The sequence below is a fragment of the Orycteropus afer genome, unplaced genomic scaffold (genome assembly GCF_000298275.1).
Source record: "Orycteropus afer afer isolate SDZICR_OR568_19922 unplaced genomic scaffold, OryAfe1.0 scaffold00037, whole genome shotgun sequence".
Lineage (NCBI taxonomy): Eukaryota > Metazoa > Chordata > Mammalia > Tubulidentata > Orycteropodidae > Orycteropus > Orycteropus afer.
Window position 1 is genome coordinate 5,034,867 of NW_006921624.1, and position 18,862 is coordinate 5,053,728.

General features: G+C 43.8%; 1 protein-coding gene across 1 annotated transcript in view; it reads left to right on the forward strand.

Moving 5' to 3' along the window:
• Window positions 1-18,862, forward strand: part of CDK5RAP2 (CDK5 regulatory subunit associated protein 2) — a 233,458-nt gene that overhangs the window by 198,254 nt on the left and 16,342 nt on the right. Inside the window, exons 28-33 of the mRNA XM_042780378.1 lie at window positions 7,677-7,701; window positions 8,380-8,384; window positions 9,622-9,708; window positions 11,286-11,475; window positions 13,310-13,431; window positions 14,515-14,676. Coding sequence (XP_042636312.1) covers window positions 7,677-7,701; window positions 8,380-8,384; window positions 9,622-9,708; window positions 11,286-11,475; window positions 13,310-13,431; window positions 14,515-14,676 — 591 coding nt within the window. The remainder of the gene's footprint in view (window positions 1-7,676; window positions 7,702-8,379; window positions 8,385-9,621; window positions 9,709-11,285; window positions 11,476-13,309; window positions 13,432-14,514; window positions 14,677-18,862) is intronic.

Genomic DNA, 18,862 nt, shown 5'->3' on the forward strand with positions numbered 1-18,862 from the left:
CTGGCCTGGTTTTGGCTGAAGATATTGAGCTTCTCCATCACCTCTTGCCACAGATGTAGTCAATCTGATTTTTGTGTGTTCCATCTGGTGAAGTCCACATTTACAACTTTTCGCTTGGGGGTGGCTATATTTTAAGGCTGGGGCCTGAGGTAGGCAGGCCAGGACTCGGCTGCTTTTTGCTGGGGGGTGGCTCTTTATTAAAGCTGGGGCCTGAGGTAAGTAGGCCCAGGGCCTGCCTGGAGGCTGCTTTTCACTTGGGGGTGGTCTTATTTTAAGGCTGGGGCCCGAGGTAGGCGGGATGGGGCTCGGGGGCTGCATTTTGCTTGTGAGGGGCTCTATTTTAAGGCCTTTGCCTGAGGTAGGCAGGTGCAGAGGGGTTAGGAAAAACTAAGGGGGATGAACTTGTCTGTCAGTTTGTCATCCTGTGGTGGCTTATGTGTTACTTTGAGGCTGGAGGCTATACCACCGTGTTGCAAAATGCCGGCAGTGTTACCCATGGTGGACAGATTTCAGCGGAGTTTCTGGGTTAAGCACACTCGGAAGAAGGAAGAAGCCATCCACTTCTCAAAGAATTGGCCAATGAAAACCTTATGAATAACACTGAAACATAGTCTGTCTGATATATTACTGGAAAACTTTGTGGATAGTCCTGAAACATTGTCCGATGTAGTGCCGGAAGATGAGCCCATCAGCTTTGATGTTGTTGTTGTTATGTGCCCTTGAGTCAGACCCGACTCATAGCTACCCCTCCTTGGGTTTCTGAGGTGGTTATCACTACAGAAGTAGATTGCCCAACCTTCCTTCCAAGGAGTGGCTGGTGGGTTTGAATAGCCAGCCTTCTGGTTAGCAGTCAGGTGCCTTAGGCACTATGCTACCAGAGCTCCATCACCTTGGAAGGCACTCAAAATTTGACTAGGGAAGAGCTGACTCCTCAGAGTAGAGATGACCTTACTGATATGGATAGAGTAAAGTTTTGGGACCTCCATTGGCTGATGTGGCACAACTCAAAATGAATAGAAACAGATGCAAACATCTGTTAATAATTAGAACACGGAATGTATGAAGTATGAATCTAGGAAAATTGGAAGTTGTCAAAAATGAAATGGAATGCATAAAGATTGATATCCTAGGAGACAACCATATGATCTGCTATGCTGGAAATGACAAATTGAAGAGGAAAGGTATGGCATTCATAATCACAAAGAGTGTTTCAAGATCTGTCCTGCAGTAACAGCACTGTCAGTGATAGGATAATATCCTTATACTTGCAAGGAAGACCAATTAATACTACCACTGTTACTCAAATTTACGCACTAACCATTAGAGTCAAAATATGACCTTGATAACATCCTTCCTGAATTTAGAGACCATTTAAAGAATAGATTTGATGCATTGAACACCAGTGACTGAAAACCAGAGGAATTGTGAGATGACATAAAGACCATCATCCATGAAGAAAGCAAGAGGTCATTAAAAAGACAAGAAAGGAAGAAAAAAACAAAATGGATGTCAGAAGAGACTCTGAAACTTGCCCTTAAGTGATGAGAGTAGCTAAAGCAAATGGAAGTTATGACAAGATAAAAGAGCTGAACAGAAGATTTCAAAGAGCAGCTTGAGCAGATGATGCCAATTATTATAATGAAATGCGCAAAGACCTGGAGTTGGAAAACCAAAAGGGAAGAACACACTCAGCATTTCTTAAGCTGAAAGAACTGAGGAAAAAATTTAAGTCTCAAGTTGCAATATTGAAAGATTCTATGGGCAAAATATTGAATGATACAGGAAACATTGAAAGAAGATGGAAGGAATACACAGAGTCACTGTACCAAAAAAGAACTGGTCAGTGTTCATCCATTTCAGGAGGTAACATATGATCAAGAAGCAATGGTATTGAAGGAAAATGTTGAAGCTGCACTGATGGAGTTGGCAAAGAACAAGGCTCCAGGAATTGATGGAATACCCATTGAGATGTTTCAACAAATGGATACCCCGCTGGAGGCACTCACTCGGTTGTGCCAAGAGATTTGGAAGACAGCTGCCTGGCCAACTGACTGAAAGAGATCCATATTTGTACCCATTCCAAAGAAAGGTGATCCCACAGAATGTGAGAGTTATTGAACAATATCATTAATATCACATGCAAGTAAAATCTTACTGAAGATAATTCAGAAAAGATTGCAGCAGTATATTGACAGAGAACTTCCAGAAATGCAAGCTGGATTCAGAAGAGGATGTGGAACAAGGGATATCATTGCTGATGTCAAATGGATCTTAGCTGAAAGCAAAGAATACCGGAAAGATGTTTATTTGTGTTTTATTGACTATGCAAAAGCATTTGTGTGGATCACAACAAATTATGGGTAACATTGAGAAGAATGGAAATTCCAGAACACTTGATTGCACACATGAGGAACCTATACATAGATCAGGAGGCTGTTGTTTGAACAGAACAAGGGGATATTGCATGGTTTGAAATCAAGAAGGGAATACTTCAACGTTGTATCCTTTCACCATACTTATTCAAATTGTATGCTGAGCAAATAACCCAAGAAGCTGGACTATATGAAGAAGAACATGGCATCAGGATTGAAGGAAGACTCCTTAACAACCTGTTACACAGATGACACAACTTTGCTTGCTGAAAGTGAGGATGACTTGAAACACTTACTGATGGAAGATTAGAGTGCAGTCTGCAGTATGGCTTACACATCAATATGAAGAAAACAGAAATCCTCACAACTTGTCCAATAAACAGCTTCATGGTGGATGGAGAAAAGATTGAAGTTGTCAAGGATTTCATATTACTTGGTTCTACAATCAACACGGATGGAAGCAGCAGTCCAGACATCAGACGACGTATTGCATTGGGCAAATCTTCTACAAAAGACCTTTTTCAAGGCTGAAGAGCAAAGATGTCTTCTTGAAGGCTAAGGGGTGCCTAACCCAAGCCATGGTAACCCAAGTCACCTGTTATGCATGTGAGAGCTGGACATGAATAAGGGAGAGCGAAGAAGAGTTGATACATTTGAGTTGTGGTGTTGGAGAAGAATACTAAGAGTACCATGGTCTGCTAAAAGGACTAACAAATCTGTCCTGGAAGAAAGGCAGCCAGAACTCTCCTTGGAAGCAAGAATGGCCAAACTTTGTCTCACCTACTTTAGTCATGTTGTCAGAGGGAACCATTCCCTGAAGAAAGATATCGTGCTTGGTAAAGTGGAGGGTCAATGAAGAAGGGGAAGGCCTTCAACGAGATGTATAGACACAGTGGCTACAACAGTGGGCTCAGGTATAGTGAGGATTGTGAGGCTGGCACAAGACCAGGCAGTGTTTTGTTCTGCTGTGCATAGGGTCGCTATGAGTCAGAGATGCCTTGATAGCACCTAACAATAACAACAACAACAACAACAACAGCCCCTTATGAATATAAATGCAAACATTTTCAACAAAATTCTAGCCCACAGACTTCAGCAACATGTCAAAAAAATATACTATGATCAAGTAGAATTCATGTAAAGATTATAAGAGTGGTTCAACATTAGAAAATCAATCAGTGTAATCTACCACATAAATAAAAGAAAGGAATAGAACCATATGATCATAACAATTGATGCAGAACAGGCATTTGATAAAATGCAACACCTTTCTATGATAAAAGTTCTCAGCAAAATAGAAACAAGAAGGAAAATTTCTCAAAATAATTAAGGGCATATATGCAAAACTAATAGCCAATATTATACTCAAAGACGAAGGCTGAGAGCCTTCCCTTTGAGAACAGGAATGAGACCAGGATGCCCATTATCACCACTCTTATTCAACATTGTATTGGAAGTCCTAGCCAGAGCAATCAGACAAGAAAGAGAAGTAAAAGTTATCCAAATTGGAAAAACTCAAAACCAAAAACTCATGCTATTGAGTCAGTTCTAACCCATAGCAACCCCCATTGGGTTTCCATGGCTATAAATCTTTATGGATTGGATCACCCCATCATCCTTGCATGGAGCAGCTGGTGGGTTTGAACCACTGACCTTTTGGTTAGCAGCCAAATGCCTTATCCACTCTGCCACCAGGGCTCCCTCCAAATTGGAAAGGAAGAAGTAAAAAATCTCTATTTGCAGGTGATGTGATCCTATACATAGAAAACTCTAAAAATTCCACAAGAAAACAGCTAAGATAGAAGATCTTAGCAGTGTTACAGTGTATAAGAGCAACACTTAAAAATCCATTAGGTTCCTCTCTACTAACAAAGAGTATTCTGAAAAAGAGAACAAGAAAACAGTATCATTTATGATAGCCTCTAAATTGATAAATACTTAGGAATTAACCTAACCAGGGACATAAAAGGCTTATACTATGAAAATTGTAAAATGCTACTATAAGAGACTAAAAGAGACATACAAAAATGCAAAGACATCTTGTTCTCATGAATTGGAAGACTTAATATAGCGAACATGTCAATTCTGCCTAAAGCAATCTGCAGATACAATGCAATCCCAATAGAAACCCCAACAAAATCCTTTACTGAAATGGAAAAACTAATAACCAACTTCTTATAGAAAAGAACGAAGCCTGACTAACCAAAGCAGAATTGAAGTGAAAGAATACAGCAGGAGCCCTGACACTCCCCAGTATCAAAACATACTATGCAGTCACTGTGATCACAACAGCCTGCTATTGGTTCAGCAATAGACACATAGACCAGTAGAATAGAATTGAGAACTCAGAATTAAACACCTGTGGACACCTGATTTGGGACAGAGGGTTAAAGTCCATTCCGTAGGGCAGAAATAGTCTCTTTAATAAATGGTGCTGGCAAAACTTGATATCTACTTTTTGAAGAATGAAACAAGACCCATACCTCACTCCATACACAAAAACTCACTCAAAATGGATTAGAGACCTAAATGTGAAACCGAAAACCATAACATTCCTGGAAGACAATATAGGAAGAAAACTGTAGAACCTAATCTTTTGTAAAAATAGGATAACAGACATTACAATAAATGCACAAATAGAAGAAGATGAAATAAATAAACAAATCTCATAAAAATTAAAAGCATAGCTCATCAAAAGATTTCATTAAAAGAATAAACAGACCAACTACAGATTGGGAGAACAATCTTTGGAAATGACTTATCCAATAAGGGTCTAATCTCTAACGTCTATTTAAAAAACTACAACAGCTCAACAATAAGAAGACAAAAAAATCCAATCACAAAATGGGCAAAGACATCCAAGGACATCCAAGCAGCCAACAAATATATGAAAGATTTTCACGATCATTGGCCATTACAAAGGTACAAATCAAAACTATGAGATACCACCTTACCACCACTAAAATGGCCCTGATTGAAAAAACAGATAGCAACAAATGTTAATGAGGATGTGGGGAGATTAGAACCCTTATCCATTGCTGGTTAGACTGTAAAATGGTGCACCCAGTATGGAAAATGGTATGACACTTCCTCAAAAAACTAGAAATAGAACTACCATGAGATCCAGCAATCCCACTCCTAAGTATATACCCTAAACCAAATCAAAACCTCTGCTATCGAGTTGATTGCAACTCATCGTGACTCTATAGGATAGAGTACTGCCCTATAGAGTTTCCAGGGCTGTAAAGCTTTACAGAAGCAGACTACCTCATCTTTCTTCCACACAGCAGCTATTGGGTTTGAACCACTGACCTTTTTGGTTAGCAGCTGAATGCTTTACCCACTATGCCACCAGAGCTTCTTCACTGTATACCCTAAAACCCACCAAAAAACAAACTCACTGATGTCAAGTTGATTCAGCTCATAGTGACTCCTCCTTGGGTTTCCGAGGCAGCATCACTATGGAAGTAGATTGCCCAACCTTCTTTCGAGGAGTGGCTGGAGACCTAAAAATAATGACATGAACTAACATATGCACAGTTCATTGCTGCTTCATTCACAATAGCAAATAAATGGAAACAACTGAATTAGCAAATTGTGGTACATATGAATGATGGAATACTATACAACCATAAAGAATACCGATAAGTCCAGAAAACACATAACATAGATAGACCTGGAGGGCATGATACTGATGAAATAAGTCATGGATATAAGGACAAATATTGTATGATCCCTCTTTTATAAGAAGAATAGATAAATAGAGAGACCAATGTTCATTGGTGGTTACCAGAGAGGAGAGGGGGGTGGGATGGGCAAAGTAAGCTTTATACCAGAGAGACTAATTACTTTTGGTGATGGAAAAAGTGGCACTGAATGTGGATATAGTGAGCACAGTTCAGCCAAAGTAAAAATGAATGTTTAAGCACATAGGGATGGTATAGGCAAATTGGTAAATGGAGAAGTAAACGAGTGTACATAGGTGAGAACAGATGGAAGTATATAAAGAAATCCAAACCAAACCCATGGCCATCGTGTCAATTTCAACTCATAACAACCCTGTGGGACAAAGTAGAACTGCCCCATAGGGTTTTCAAGGCTGTAAATCTTACAGAAGCAGACTGTCATCTTTCTCCTATGGAGCAGCTGGTAGGTTGAGCCACCTACCTTTTGGTTAGTGGCCAAAAGCTTTTAACTACTGTGCCACCAGAGCTCCCAGAAGTATCTGTTAGGTACCTGTAAATACAAATATGTGGTTGCAAGCATATATAGTTGTTGAAGATACAAATACAGACTCCTCAGACAGAACCAAATACCTTCCAACATTGATCTTCTGGGTTTGAAGGCTTAGGACCACAATCTCATAGAACAGCTCAGTCAGTTGGCATAACATAATTCACAAAAATCATAGTCTTCATCCTAGTGAAGTGAGTAGCATCTGGAGTCTTAAAAGCTTATGAGCGATCATTTAAGACACAATTACAGGTGTCAATCACCAGCAGCAGAACTGTAAGAACATAACCAAAAGCTCAGAGGAGAAACAAGTCTACATGAGCCCACCATATCTACTCTGAGACCAGAAGAGCTAGATAGTGTTCTCCTGCAATCACTGGCTGTTCTGAGTAGGGAGGGTCCCAGTAGTTGGTCCTGGATAGAGAGGGAGAAGAATGGGGAGCAGAACTCAAATTCCTGTGCGGGGTGGGAGCTGGGGGTGGTGGAGCCAGACACACTGGGACAGTAGAGATCAGAGGACTCCCTGAGACTATAGCCGGAGACACTCTTTAAACCTAGAACCAAGTTTATCCCCTGCGAGTACCTTTTAGTGACATTACAGAGTGACACACAGAAGAAAGGACATTAACCGTAAGATCAGTGTCCTATTTAAATACCATCAGTATGAGACCAAGAGGTCAACAATTATTCAGAGCAAAGGTGAGAAGATAAAGGAACAAGGGTTCTGGAATACTGGGAAGGAAACAAACAGAACAGAGTTAAAGACCGTGTTTACACACTGTGATAAATGTTACTAATGTCACTGAATAATTTGTGTGGAAATTGTCAAATGGGAACCTAACTTACTGTGTAACTTTCATCAAATACTCATTAAAATACTATTTTAAGAAAAGAAGGTAGAGCCATGGTTCAAACACTGGTGTCTCTGAAGAACCTTGAGAATTCCTAGAGGAGAGTGGAGGAAGATGACAGGCATGTGTGAATCATTAGCGTGAGGAAGAGGGAGTGCTGTAGGGTAGAAAGAGTGTGACCTTGGCTTCGGGGAGGCCTGATGTTGTAGGTTCCTTATAGGGAGTTGGAACATCACAGGTTATGGGTTATGTACCAGGATGCTTTCAGCTGCAGATAGTCAGAATAGATAGCAGATAGCAGAAGTAAAAATGGCTGTAAACAATGGGTTTACATTCTCTTATATAGCAAAAAATCCAGAGGCAGGTAGTTCTGAGGCACGTTTAGTGGCTTCCTGATATCAGAGGCTTGTGTTAGTAGCTATGATGACACTAGTAATTACAAGCATCACACCTTCTCAAGACAGTGTCCAAAGCATGGGAAGGGAGAGAGTGGGGCTTTTCCTGTCTTCGTCTTTTCATCAGGTGCAAAATCTTTCCTGAAAATCTGCAGACTATCCGTCAGGTCTTACTGGCTAGATCTGGCACATGACCATGTTCTAGCTACAAGGAAGCCTGGGAAAGCAGGTCTCTGGAATTTGAGCACTGTGGTCTAGTACATTCAGTCAGAGGAATATGGGAAGGAAAGTACCTGCCTTCTGTGCCAAGTGCCTGGCACACAGGCGGTGCTGTCCAGAGGGTGGCTGTGAATATGCGCAGCGTATAGGTGCAGGCGTAGAAGGCACAGAAGACAGAACGCTGAGGTGCGGTGTCGGAGGGGTCAGCTAGGCTGGGTTTAGAAGAAGGGGTAGGATCAATACATAAAGATCAGCATGGTGAAATATTTATAGATGTGGAAACCCGTCAGAGTTTGTAAGTGACCTCAGACCCGGTGTGTCTAGCTTTAGACCCTGATCCTTTAAGTATACACTCAGAGGCAGTGAACTTGAGCCAAGAGTTGGAAGGTAAGTGTGATTTTCAAGGTGGCTGAAAGGGTGGTGGGCAGTCTGGGTAAAGGGAGTAGTATGTCATTCTGGCGAGTCAGGGAGGTGTGTTACAAGGTGGTGTGTTTGGGGCAGTAGTGGCCCAGCTTGCCTGTATCGGAAGACACTAAGCTCTGGAGTGGGGAGCTCTGGTGGTGTAGTGCCTAGGGCATTTGACTGCTAACCATATGGTTGGCGGTTCAAACCCACCAGCCACTCTGTGGAAGGAAGACTGGGCAATCTACTTCCATAAAGATTTACCACCTTGGAAACCCAAAGGGGGTTGCTATGAGTTGGAGTCGACTTGATGGCAGTGAGTTTGGTTTTTAATTTAAGGCCTGGAGTGGAGCTAAATAGTGGAGATCCTTAGATTCTAGGCTGAGAAGTTTGGACTTTGTGTTTCGCCCGATTGGTTGTCTTTGCAGTGGCGGGCTGTCAGACATTTCTGAGCAGAGAATAAAGTGAAAGCACTGCGTGTTAGGATGCTAACTCCATTGAGAGTGTAGCAAGGAGGCAAGATTAAAGCAAGGTGATAAAGCTTGAAGTGTAGGAACAGAAAAGACTGGACGGACTGGTGTGTGAGGCATATTGGAGGAGGAGGTAACAGTCATGGTTGCCTGAGTGGGTTTGAGGAATAAGGGAGAGATAGAAGATAGCTCCCAGTTTTCTAGCTTGGATTCGGGATAGTGATGATACCACCTACTGAGGCGGGAAGCAGAAGAGAGAGCCAGTTTAGAAGGGCGAGGGAAAGGTGAAGAGTTAGGTCGTGGTTCTGTGGACCTTGCGCTGCCTTGGTGAAGAGGTTCAGCAGGTGGCTGGATATATGAGTTTAAACCTTAGGGGAGACATATGTGGAGGTTAAACTGTCACTCTCTCCCTCTCCCAGGTCTCCTGCTTTGCTCACTGTTAGGACAGGCAAGGGTTGGGGGCTCACCTCTTGCCTCCTGTTTAAGCTCACTCATATCCCTTTGGGTCTGGGGTCCACCTTGGTTCATAGGAGTAACCTTCATCTCATGCCGTGTTTCCTCATTGTTTAAAGCTGCTTTTATCTAGAAAGTTCCACCCACGGTGATCTGGAGACTGCCCATAAATCACTATTTATATTTGTTTTTATGGGTCCTGCAAACATTTTTGCTTATGGTTCAGAGCTGCACAATTCTCTGACATCAGAAATTAATTTCCTGAGAAAGCAGAATGAGGCCCTCAACGTGATGCTCGCTAAAGGGTCCAAAGGTAAGAATACAGGGGCCACCTGCGGCCTGGAGCCCCAGAGCGCGTGGGGGGGCACAGTGGGGAGAGTGCGGGCATCGGTGGCTAACTGACCAGTGTTCAGATCCTGTGACTCTGGAGAGGCCATTTAACCTCTCTGAGCCTCAGTTTCCTTGTCTGTAGACTAGGCGTACTGCACAGGGTTGTTGTGACAATTAAGTGATGTGAAACACTAACCGTGGTGACTGAGGCATAATGGGGGCTCGGTAAACAATTGCTTTCTTTAGTTGTCACTCATCCCATCTATGCAGTGGGGGTGGAAGAGGGGGCAGGAGATACGTTATTGCCAAAGTTTCAACCGGAAATGTCGTACCATCAGCAAAGTTTATCCGGTATTTATTGTAAATATCCCTTCCTGTAATTCCTTCTATTTAGAGCTTAGAAACCTTCAAAGAGCTTTCATTTACATGAGCTCTCAATTCTTAAAAGCATTTCTAGGACAAGGTATTATTAGCCCTATTTTACAGGTAAGAAACTGAAGTCTAGGGAGTTTACTGACCTGTGGTCAGAGATCTAGAAGGTGACAGAACTGGAACTTGGGTCAGCTTATCCCACCTTCCCTGGAGAATATTGATACTGATTTTGGCTTTAGAGATGGAATTGGGGCTTTGGCAAATTATTCACTCACTCAGCAAACATTTCCTGGCTCTTGTTCTATGTCAGATCCCATATAGACTTTGATAGAGAAGTGAGACCTGGCTCCTTCCACAGGGCAGGGCAGTGTATTGGTTAGCCCCCCAAAAAGGCAAGCTTGGGGAGCTGCAGGGCTCTGGAGAGGACATCTTGACCAAAGAAAGGTCATCTTGAAGGAATCTTGAAGGATGAGTAGGGTTTAGGCGGGTGCCTAAGATTTAGGGGAGCCAAAACCAAAAACCAAATCCATTGCCATTGCGTTGTTTCTGACTCGTAGCGACTCAGTATGGCAGAGTAGAACCGACTCATTGGGTTTTCAAGGCTATAAATATTTATGGAAGCAGACAGCCCCATGGAGGGGCTGGTGGGTTTGAAACACCTACCTTTTGATTAGTGGCTGAATGCTTGAACCACTGTGCCACTAGAACTCCTTTTAGAGGAGCCAGGGCCTTTTAAATAGAAGGAAGAGAGCAGACAAACACCTAGGGTTAGAAGTGGGCACAGGGCTCCAGACTGTCATTTGCACAGTCCTGCTGGTGTCCTTGGGTGAGGCTTGCAGGCTGCCAACACGCACTGCCCGAGTTTTGGGCCCTGTTCCTTGCCTCTGCCTGTAGTTTCCACCCACTCTTTGCTCCGTGAAGGCAAAGTAACTAGGTTGGCACCACCTGTTATTTAACAGAAAATTAAACTGGCCCATTTCATCCAAGTGACGTTTAATCTGCAGCCTTGATGTTGACAGATTTATTTGACCAAAATGCATAAGATAATTGGAATGCCAAAATCATAAATGTCAGATTAAATCTCATTCTTTTTTGTATTCTTGGCGTGCTCGAACTGAAGTGCTATATTTGGTTGGAAAAAACAAATGGTTTCCCTTCTCAGTGTGTGTTTTTTGTGTGTGTTTACAGATAAACAGAAGGAGAATGAAAAATTACAAGAGTCCATTTCCAGAAAGACGGCAGCCCTCGAACACCTTCAGCGGGAATATGCCTGTGTGAAGGGAGACAATGAGAAGCTACAGAAGGCAATCAGTGAGAAGGAGAGATGCAACCAGCAGCTGGTCCAGGAGGTCCGCAGTGGCCGCAGTGAGCTGAGCAGGTGGCCATCCTGACTCACCGTGCCGTTCTGGCCAGCTCACTCATCCAGCCACTGAGGCTGCCATCATGAAACACAACTCACTTACCCCTGCCCTAGTGCAAAGGAACAGACAACAAACACACACAGAATACTTTCAGTGATGCCATCGATACAATTCTAACTCACAGTGACAGAGTAGAACTGCCCCATAGGGTTTCCAAGGTTGTAAATCTTCATGGAAGCCGACTACCTCATCTTTCTCCCACTGAGCTGCTGGTGGATTTGAACTGGCGACCTTTCAGTTAGCACTGGGCTTAAACATTGTACCACGATGGTGCCTTTGGTGAGAAACTAAATCAAACAAAACAAAACTCACTGCCATTGAGTCAGTCCCAACTCATAGCAACCCCTCCTTGGGTTTCCAAGACGGCATCACTATGGAAGTAGATTGCCCAATCTTCCTTCCAAGGAGTGTCTGGTTGGTTTGAATTGCTAGCCTTCTAGTTAGCAGTCAAATGCCTTAGGCACTATGCCACCAGAGCTCCACAGTGATAAACTAGGTGGTGGTGGTTGTTATGTGCCATCAAGTCGGACCCGACTCATAGTGACCCCTCCTTGGATTTCCGAGGCAGTATGACTATGGAAGTAGATTGCCCCACCTTCCTTCCGAGGAGTGGCTGGTGGGTTTGAACTGCCAGCCTTCTGGTTAGCAGTCAAGTGCCTTAGGCACTACGCTACAGAGCTCCCGATCAACTAGATGGAGATAAATAATGTAAGTAAGGAAGATAGGGCCTGAGCGGCAACTTCCTTTTTTTTTTTTTTTATCTAGGGCAGGTGAGGGAAGACCTTTCTGAAAAGATGCCATTTGAGCAGAGACCTGAGATCAGTGAGGGAGTGAGCTCTGCAGATATCCGGGGAAAGATCATTTTCAGCAGAAGGGGCAGTGGCCCCCAGGCAAAGTGTCCTTGGCCTCTGTAGGCAGAGCAGGGAGGCCATTGCCTGTGGAGGAGGTAGGCGCATGTGAGGGGATGAGGCGAGAGGGGCTGGATGCTGAATCACATGGAACCTTGAAGCCTCTGTCAGGACTTTGCTTGTTATTCTGAGTGAGAGAGGAAGCCGCTGGGAGTTTGTCAGCAGAGGAGGGGTGGACTGGCTTAGGCTGGAGAGGATCATGCTGGTGGTTCTCTTGCAGTTTTCCCTTGGAATCTGTCTTGTGCTGGTGTTTTTAGTTATTCTGGTCAGCACTCAGGAATACCTCACTTTTTTTTTTTTTTTACTGTTACTGGCCTCACTTTTGGCTCTTCAGAGTGGCACAGTGATTTAGTAAGATCATTATCTTTGCAATCAGTCCTGGGTTCAAGTCCTGGGTCCTCTTTCAAGCCATACAGCCCTGGGTAAGAAATACACCTTTTTGGGCCTCACTATATCATATCCTCTGTGAATTGAGGATTAGGTAGCACTACCTTTTAGGGGGCCTGTGAAGATTATATTAGATAACATGTAGAGGGCTGCTGTCAATGGAAACACACCTCCGTGGGGCCAGTGCATCATACAGAAGCTCACATGTCACAAGCGGACACACAGAGTTGCATTTCCCAGAAGTGAAGGGGAGCCGGGGTGGCACTGTGAGCGTCTAGCTGACGGGCCTCTTGGGGATGGAAGTGAGTGCTGCTTCCCGTGCAGAGAGGCACTTGGGAAATAGTGGCTGTGGCTCAAATTCCTATCCACGTTTGTCACTGTTGGCAACACTCTTCTGGCTGAGGTAGAACTGGTGACCTCTGAGGGTGGGGAGTTTGAGCATGCCGTCCCGAGTCAGAGCTAACCTCTTCTCCCCGTGGTGATGGGGCCTTTTCAGGGCACAAAAGGAGGTGGAGTTGAAGCAGCAGCTGCTCTCACAGAACGACAAGCTACTCCAGTCCCTTCGAGTGGAGCTGAAGGTGTACGAGAAGCTGGATGAGGAACACAGGCGACCAAGAGGTACTGCTCACTCTGGTCGGAGCCCCTTCTCATCCTGGGGCTGCTGTGTCGGGGGCTGCGAGCCCACCTGGTCAGCCGGCAGCAGGAGTGGGAAGACGGAGCTCCGCACTTGCCTGAAATGCCCTCACCACACCCAAGTTTGCCTTATGGGTCCAGCAGGTATATTTTGAAGCTGATCCTTTGGGCCTAGTCTTGCAGCGGAAGAAACGGCAGGAAATGTGGAAAGACTCAAGCATCCGGAAAGCTGGGGTCTGGATTTGAATGCCCTCATTTCCTGACTGTGTGACCTTCAGCAGGTCACTTCACCTCTCCTCTATAAAACAAGATTGTTCTGTGGAGTTGTGAAAAGTAAATGAGATAAATTAAAAATACTGTAGCAGCACCTGGGCCCTAGGAGGCTATCAGGACGTGCCCTTTATTATACTTTTATTGGTAATATTGGTTTCTTTAGCCCATTCATTGAGCATGTTTGTTGAACATCTCCCACATGCTGACAGTGCTCTGAAAGTGGTTGCTAGCTCCCTTTCTTTCTGCATCCTCAGAGAGACACCAGATCGGAGGGGCTGCACTCTCAGTTCTCATGTTTCAGAATCAGTGTTGAGGTGTGGTGAGGTTTATTTTCAACTAATTTTCCAGACGGTTTCTCCCTATTGAAAGTTTATCCAGAAAAGGGTCATCTCACAGATTTCATTTTCTCCTCAAGTTGCTTTTCTTGTTCTTGATGTTGTGCCTTTTTAATATACTGTGGCTCTTAAAATCAGCCCCTTTCATTCTATAATTCCAGCGTAAATAGATTTTATTACTACCAGACATAATTTCGGGGTTTGGTGTGCAATTTGCTAGGCTTTTATGGCCAGGAGTGAAAATTAATTTCCAGCTCTTATTTAGCCTGTGGAATAGCAGCAATTAAGTGTGCCAATATTTTTGTTTCTAAACTCTAGTTGTTATTTTAAATTGTACCTAGTTCTCTGGAATGGGAGGAGGATGGTGGTGGCAGGTTTGAAACACTTTTGAGTTCCTTTGATGACTGACCTTTCTTGGCTCATGGGAGATGTTAAAGGTTTTCCTTGTACATGTTCACAGAAGCCAGAGCAGAGGCATCAGGAGAAGGCTGGAAGGGGCAAGACCCACTCAGTGACCTGCACAGCCTCCTGAGAGAGATCCAGGCTCTGCGGGCGCAGCTGGAGAGGAGCATCGAAACCAGCAGCACCCTGCAGAGCAGGCTCGAGGAGCAGCTGGCGAAGGGTGAGGCGCAGGCGCTGTCCAAACCCTGTCTGTCCCCAGGAGGCCTGTCAGCTAGACCCACACAGTGCCACCCCTGGCTCCCCTTCACTTCTTAGAAATGCAACTCTGTGTGTCCGCTTGTGACATGTGAGCTTCTGCATGATGTGCTGGCCCCACGGAGGTGGGTTTCCATTGACAGCAGGCACACTATACCCTAAGAGCCAGGGGACCCAGCTGCTAATTAGCTGTCACCTTTAGTAAACTGGTGAAATCTGGGGCTTCTTGGTTCTCAAGGAAGTGGAATCGGGGCTTCCAGCTGCCCTTGTTGTCTCTGGTCTTGCTCCCTCCCATCCTTTTGGATCTGCTCACGTCACTCACTGTTGAAAATCCTTTCTAGCTCCCTGTTGCCTTTATAAAAAGAATCTTAAGGCTCTTAGTGTCTTTCCAGATCTGGAAGGAGCATCACGGTAGGTTTGAAAAGTGTTTTTTTTTGCCTGTAAGTTTTAATGTCTAGCCCTGAGACACTGTAGAGTAACGGAAAGCCGGGGCTTCTGGTCACCCTCTGGACAGTACAGAGCCTTGAACAAGCCAGCTCACGGTCAGGCTCAGAGCAGTCCTCCAGGCCATTCTCTTTGCTGTGTAGACAAAGGAACTGAGACCCAGAGAAGGAAGGGGATTTGCCCAAAGTGACGCAGAGCCAGAGCTAGAAGCCATTTTCTAAGCCCCAAGTCCACCTCCTCCTGAAGCAGCACTTAACCTTGCAGAGCCGTGGTTGTCCGGGGATAGTCATCCCAGTGCCTGCAGATGGGGGTGTGAGTCCAGCGGGACGAGGAGTGGCAATGTAGTTGGTTCGTGGGGAGGATGGTGTGAAAGCTTGGGCACTTACCTTTACTTTGGCTGGGTCTGTTCTCCTCCCATGGGGGCGCGGGGCTTGAAAAGCGCCCAGGGAGCCTGCTTCGGAACCTGTAGTGATCGGATTATTTATTTCTCCGTAATAAGTATTTTAAAAATTAAACCAAAAAGATGGTGTGACAATGTGAAAAAAGAATTCTTCATTATTCTAAAAATGATCATTTTTTAACTTTGCATGTGTTTCTTCATTTGTTAATTACATACAGGCATGAATTTAAAGTGCTCACGTGATTTTTATGCTATTATGTGTCCTTTCTTTGTTTTTGTCCAATATCACATCATACGTGTTTTCGCTTGCTTTTATGTTGGCTTCCTAATTATTGTTTGTAGATTACTGTCAGTCACCAAACCATTACTCTATTATTATTGATTACTAAAGTGGTCTCTGATTTGGGGCTTTTAAAAATCTATGTTAATCAGCTTCTTGCTGATAAACAATTTTCTTAGGATAAATTTCCTTCTAGGGCCTGGACAGGTGCCGTATTGCCTTCTTCATGGGGTGTGTGTCAGCATTATACAAAGGTGGCAGTTTTAGCATGGTTTCACCAGCATTGGGCATTACCATTTAATATATAGGTCTGCACTTGGCCCTTTTCTCATCATGCCCCAAATCCTGCTTCAGGTCACTCTCCTCTCTTGCCTGGGTTACTGCGACAGCCTCCACACTTACCCTCCCCCCCAAAACACAGATCTCAGCTTGGCGTTGCCCTGCCTACAGCCCTTGAATGGTTGTTCTCCACGGTCCTCAACAGGGCTAGCTCGCTTCCCACTGTGTCCTTGCCTTGTAGCTCAGCCCCAGCCTTATGAACTGCTTATTTGTCCTTGAATGTGCCATCACGGCTCACTCCTCTGTGTCTTTGCTCTGCTGTTTGCTCTGCCTGCTATTTCTTTCCCTCCTTCTTCCCATGAGTCACTCAAAATCAGTCTTGGAATACAGTGCAGGTGTTAGCCTTTGGGAAGTCAAGTTGAGGCTAGCACCCCTCCCCTGAGCTCCCACAGTCCCTTGTGTTTCCCTCCCTCCATCCTGACTACACTGAAAGAAACTTTTTATTTGCCTGGATAAGAGGACTCTTCTAGGGGAAAGGAATGGGCCAGCTCTCTCTGTATTCCCAATATCCTGCATAGGACCTGGCAGGAGAGAGCCATGTGAAGATTAGAATGAATGAACGCGTGTGTGTGTCTGAATAAACGAACATGTTGTTGTTATGTGCCATTGAGTTGGACTCGACTCATAGTGACCCCTCCTTGGGTTTCTGAGGCGATATCTCTACAGAAGCAGATTGCCCAGTCTTCCTCCCGCCAGCCTTCTGGTTAACAGTCAAGTGCCTTAGGCACTATGCTACCAGGCTTTTCTTTATTCTTATTCAGTTCTCAATTGCTGACTACAATGAAATGGTGGGTTTGAACCTCCAGCCTTCTGGTTAGCAGTCAGATGCCTTAGGTACTACGCCACCAGCGCTCCCATTGTATAGATCAGATTTATTTATCCATTCATCTGTTGATGGATGTCTAGGCTGTTTCCACCTTTTGTCCATTGTGAATAGCACTGTGGTGTACAAGTATCTATTTGTATCCCTGCTTTTAATTCTCTGGGGGTATAAACCTAGGAGTGGAGTTGCTGGATCAAGGAGCTCTGGTAGCATAGTGCCTAAGGCACCTGACTGCTAACCGGAAGGCTGGTGGTTCAAACCCACCAGCCACTCCTCGGAAGGAAGGTTAAAGCAGTACACTTCCGTAGTGATAATGCCTCAGAAACCCAAGGAGGGGTCTCGCTATGAGTTGGGTCCAACTCAGTGGCACCTAACAATAACAACATGGTAATTCTTTGTTTAATTTTTTGAATAGTTATTCAAACTGTATTCCACATTGCCTGTACCATTTTACAATCCCATGAGCAATGGATGAGGGTTCCAGTTTCTCCACATTTTTACCTATATCTGTTATTTTCTGTTTTTTTTTTTTTTTTTTTTAATCATAGCCATCTTAGTGGCTGTGAAGTGGTAGGTATCTCATTGTGGTTTTGACTTTTTGATTTGTATTTCCCTGATGATTGTTGATATTGAGCATTGTTGATATTGAACAACAACATTTGTTTGTTGGCCATCTTTGGTAAAGTGTCTATTCAGGTCCTATGCTCATTTTTTGATTGGGTTGTCTTTTTGTTGTTAACTTGTGTTGTCAGTCCTGACTCATAGTGACCATATAGGATAGGTGGAACTATGTCATACATAGGGTTTTCTGGGCTATACATCTTTATGGGAACAGATTGCTGGGTGTTTGCTTCTGTGGAGCTGCTGGTGGTTTTGAACCATGACCTTTCTGGTGGTAGCCAAGCACTTTAACCATTGGGCCACCAGGGCTCCTTTGCTAAGTTGTAAGAGTTTCTTATATATTCCGGATATTAAATCCTAATCATATATATAGTTCTCCAAAGTTTTCTCCGAGTCTACAGGTTTTCTCTTCAGTTTGTTGATAAAGACCATCGATGAATGAAAGTTTTTAATTTGATGAAATCCATTTTCTCTGTTGTATCTTTTGTTACTTACGCTTTCAGTGCCATATCCAATAATCCATTATTTAAAAGTAGGTCCTCAAGCATTACTCCTGTGTTTTATTCCTGAAGTTTTCTGGTTTTAGTTCTCATAAATAGGTCCTTGAGCCATTTAGAGTTCATTTTTCTATATGGTGTGAGACAGGGGTCTCGTTTCATTCTTTTGCTTTTGGAAATCCAGTTGTCCCAACCATTTTTTCAAGAGACTATTCTTTCCCCATTGGATGGATTTAGCACGTTTACTGAAAATCAGTTGACCACAGATATACAGGTTTATTTCTGGACTCTCAATTCTGTTCCTTCGGTCTGTATGTCTGTCATTGTACCAATACCAGACTGTTTTGAGTACTGTAGCTTTATATTATGTTTTTAGATCAGGAAGTATGAGTCTTCCTACTTTATTTTTCTTTCTCAAGTTTGCTTTGGCTATTTGGGTCCACTTACAGTTCCATATAAATTTGATGATTTCCATTTCTATAAAGAAGACTTGAAATTTTGATGGGGATTGGGTTGCATCTATAGATAGCTTTAGGTAATATTGATATCATAATAATATTAAGTCTTCTGTTCCATGAGCACAGAATGCCCTTCCATTTATTTGTTGTTGTTGTTATGTGCCGTCGAGTTGGACCCAACTCATGGTGACCCCTCCTTGGGTTTCCGAGGTGGTATCACTATGGAAGTAGATTGCCCAACCTTCCTTCTGAGGAGTGGCTGGTGGGTTTGAACCACCATACTTCATAC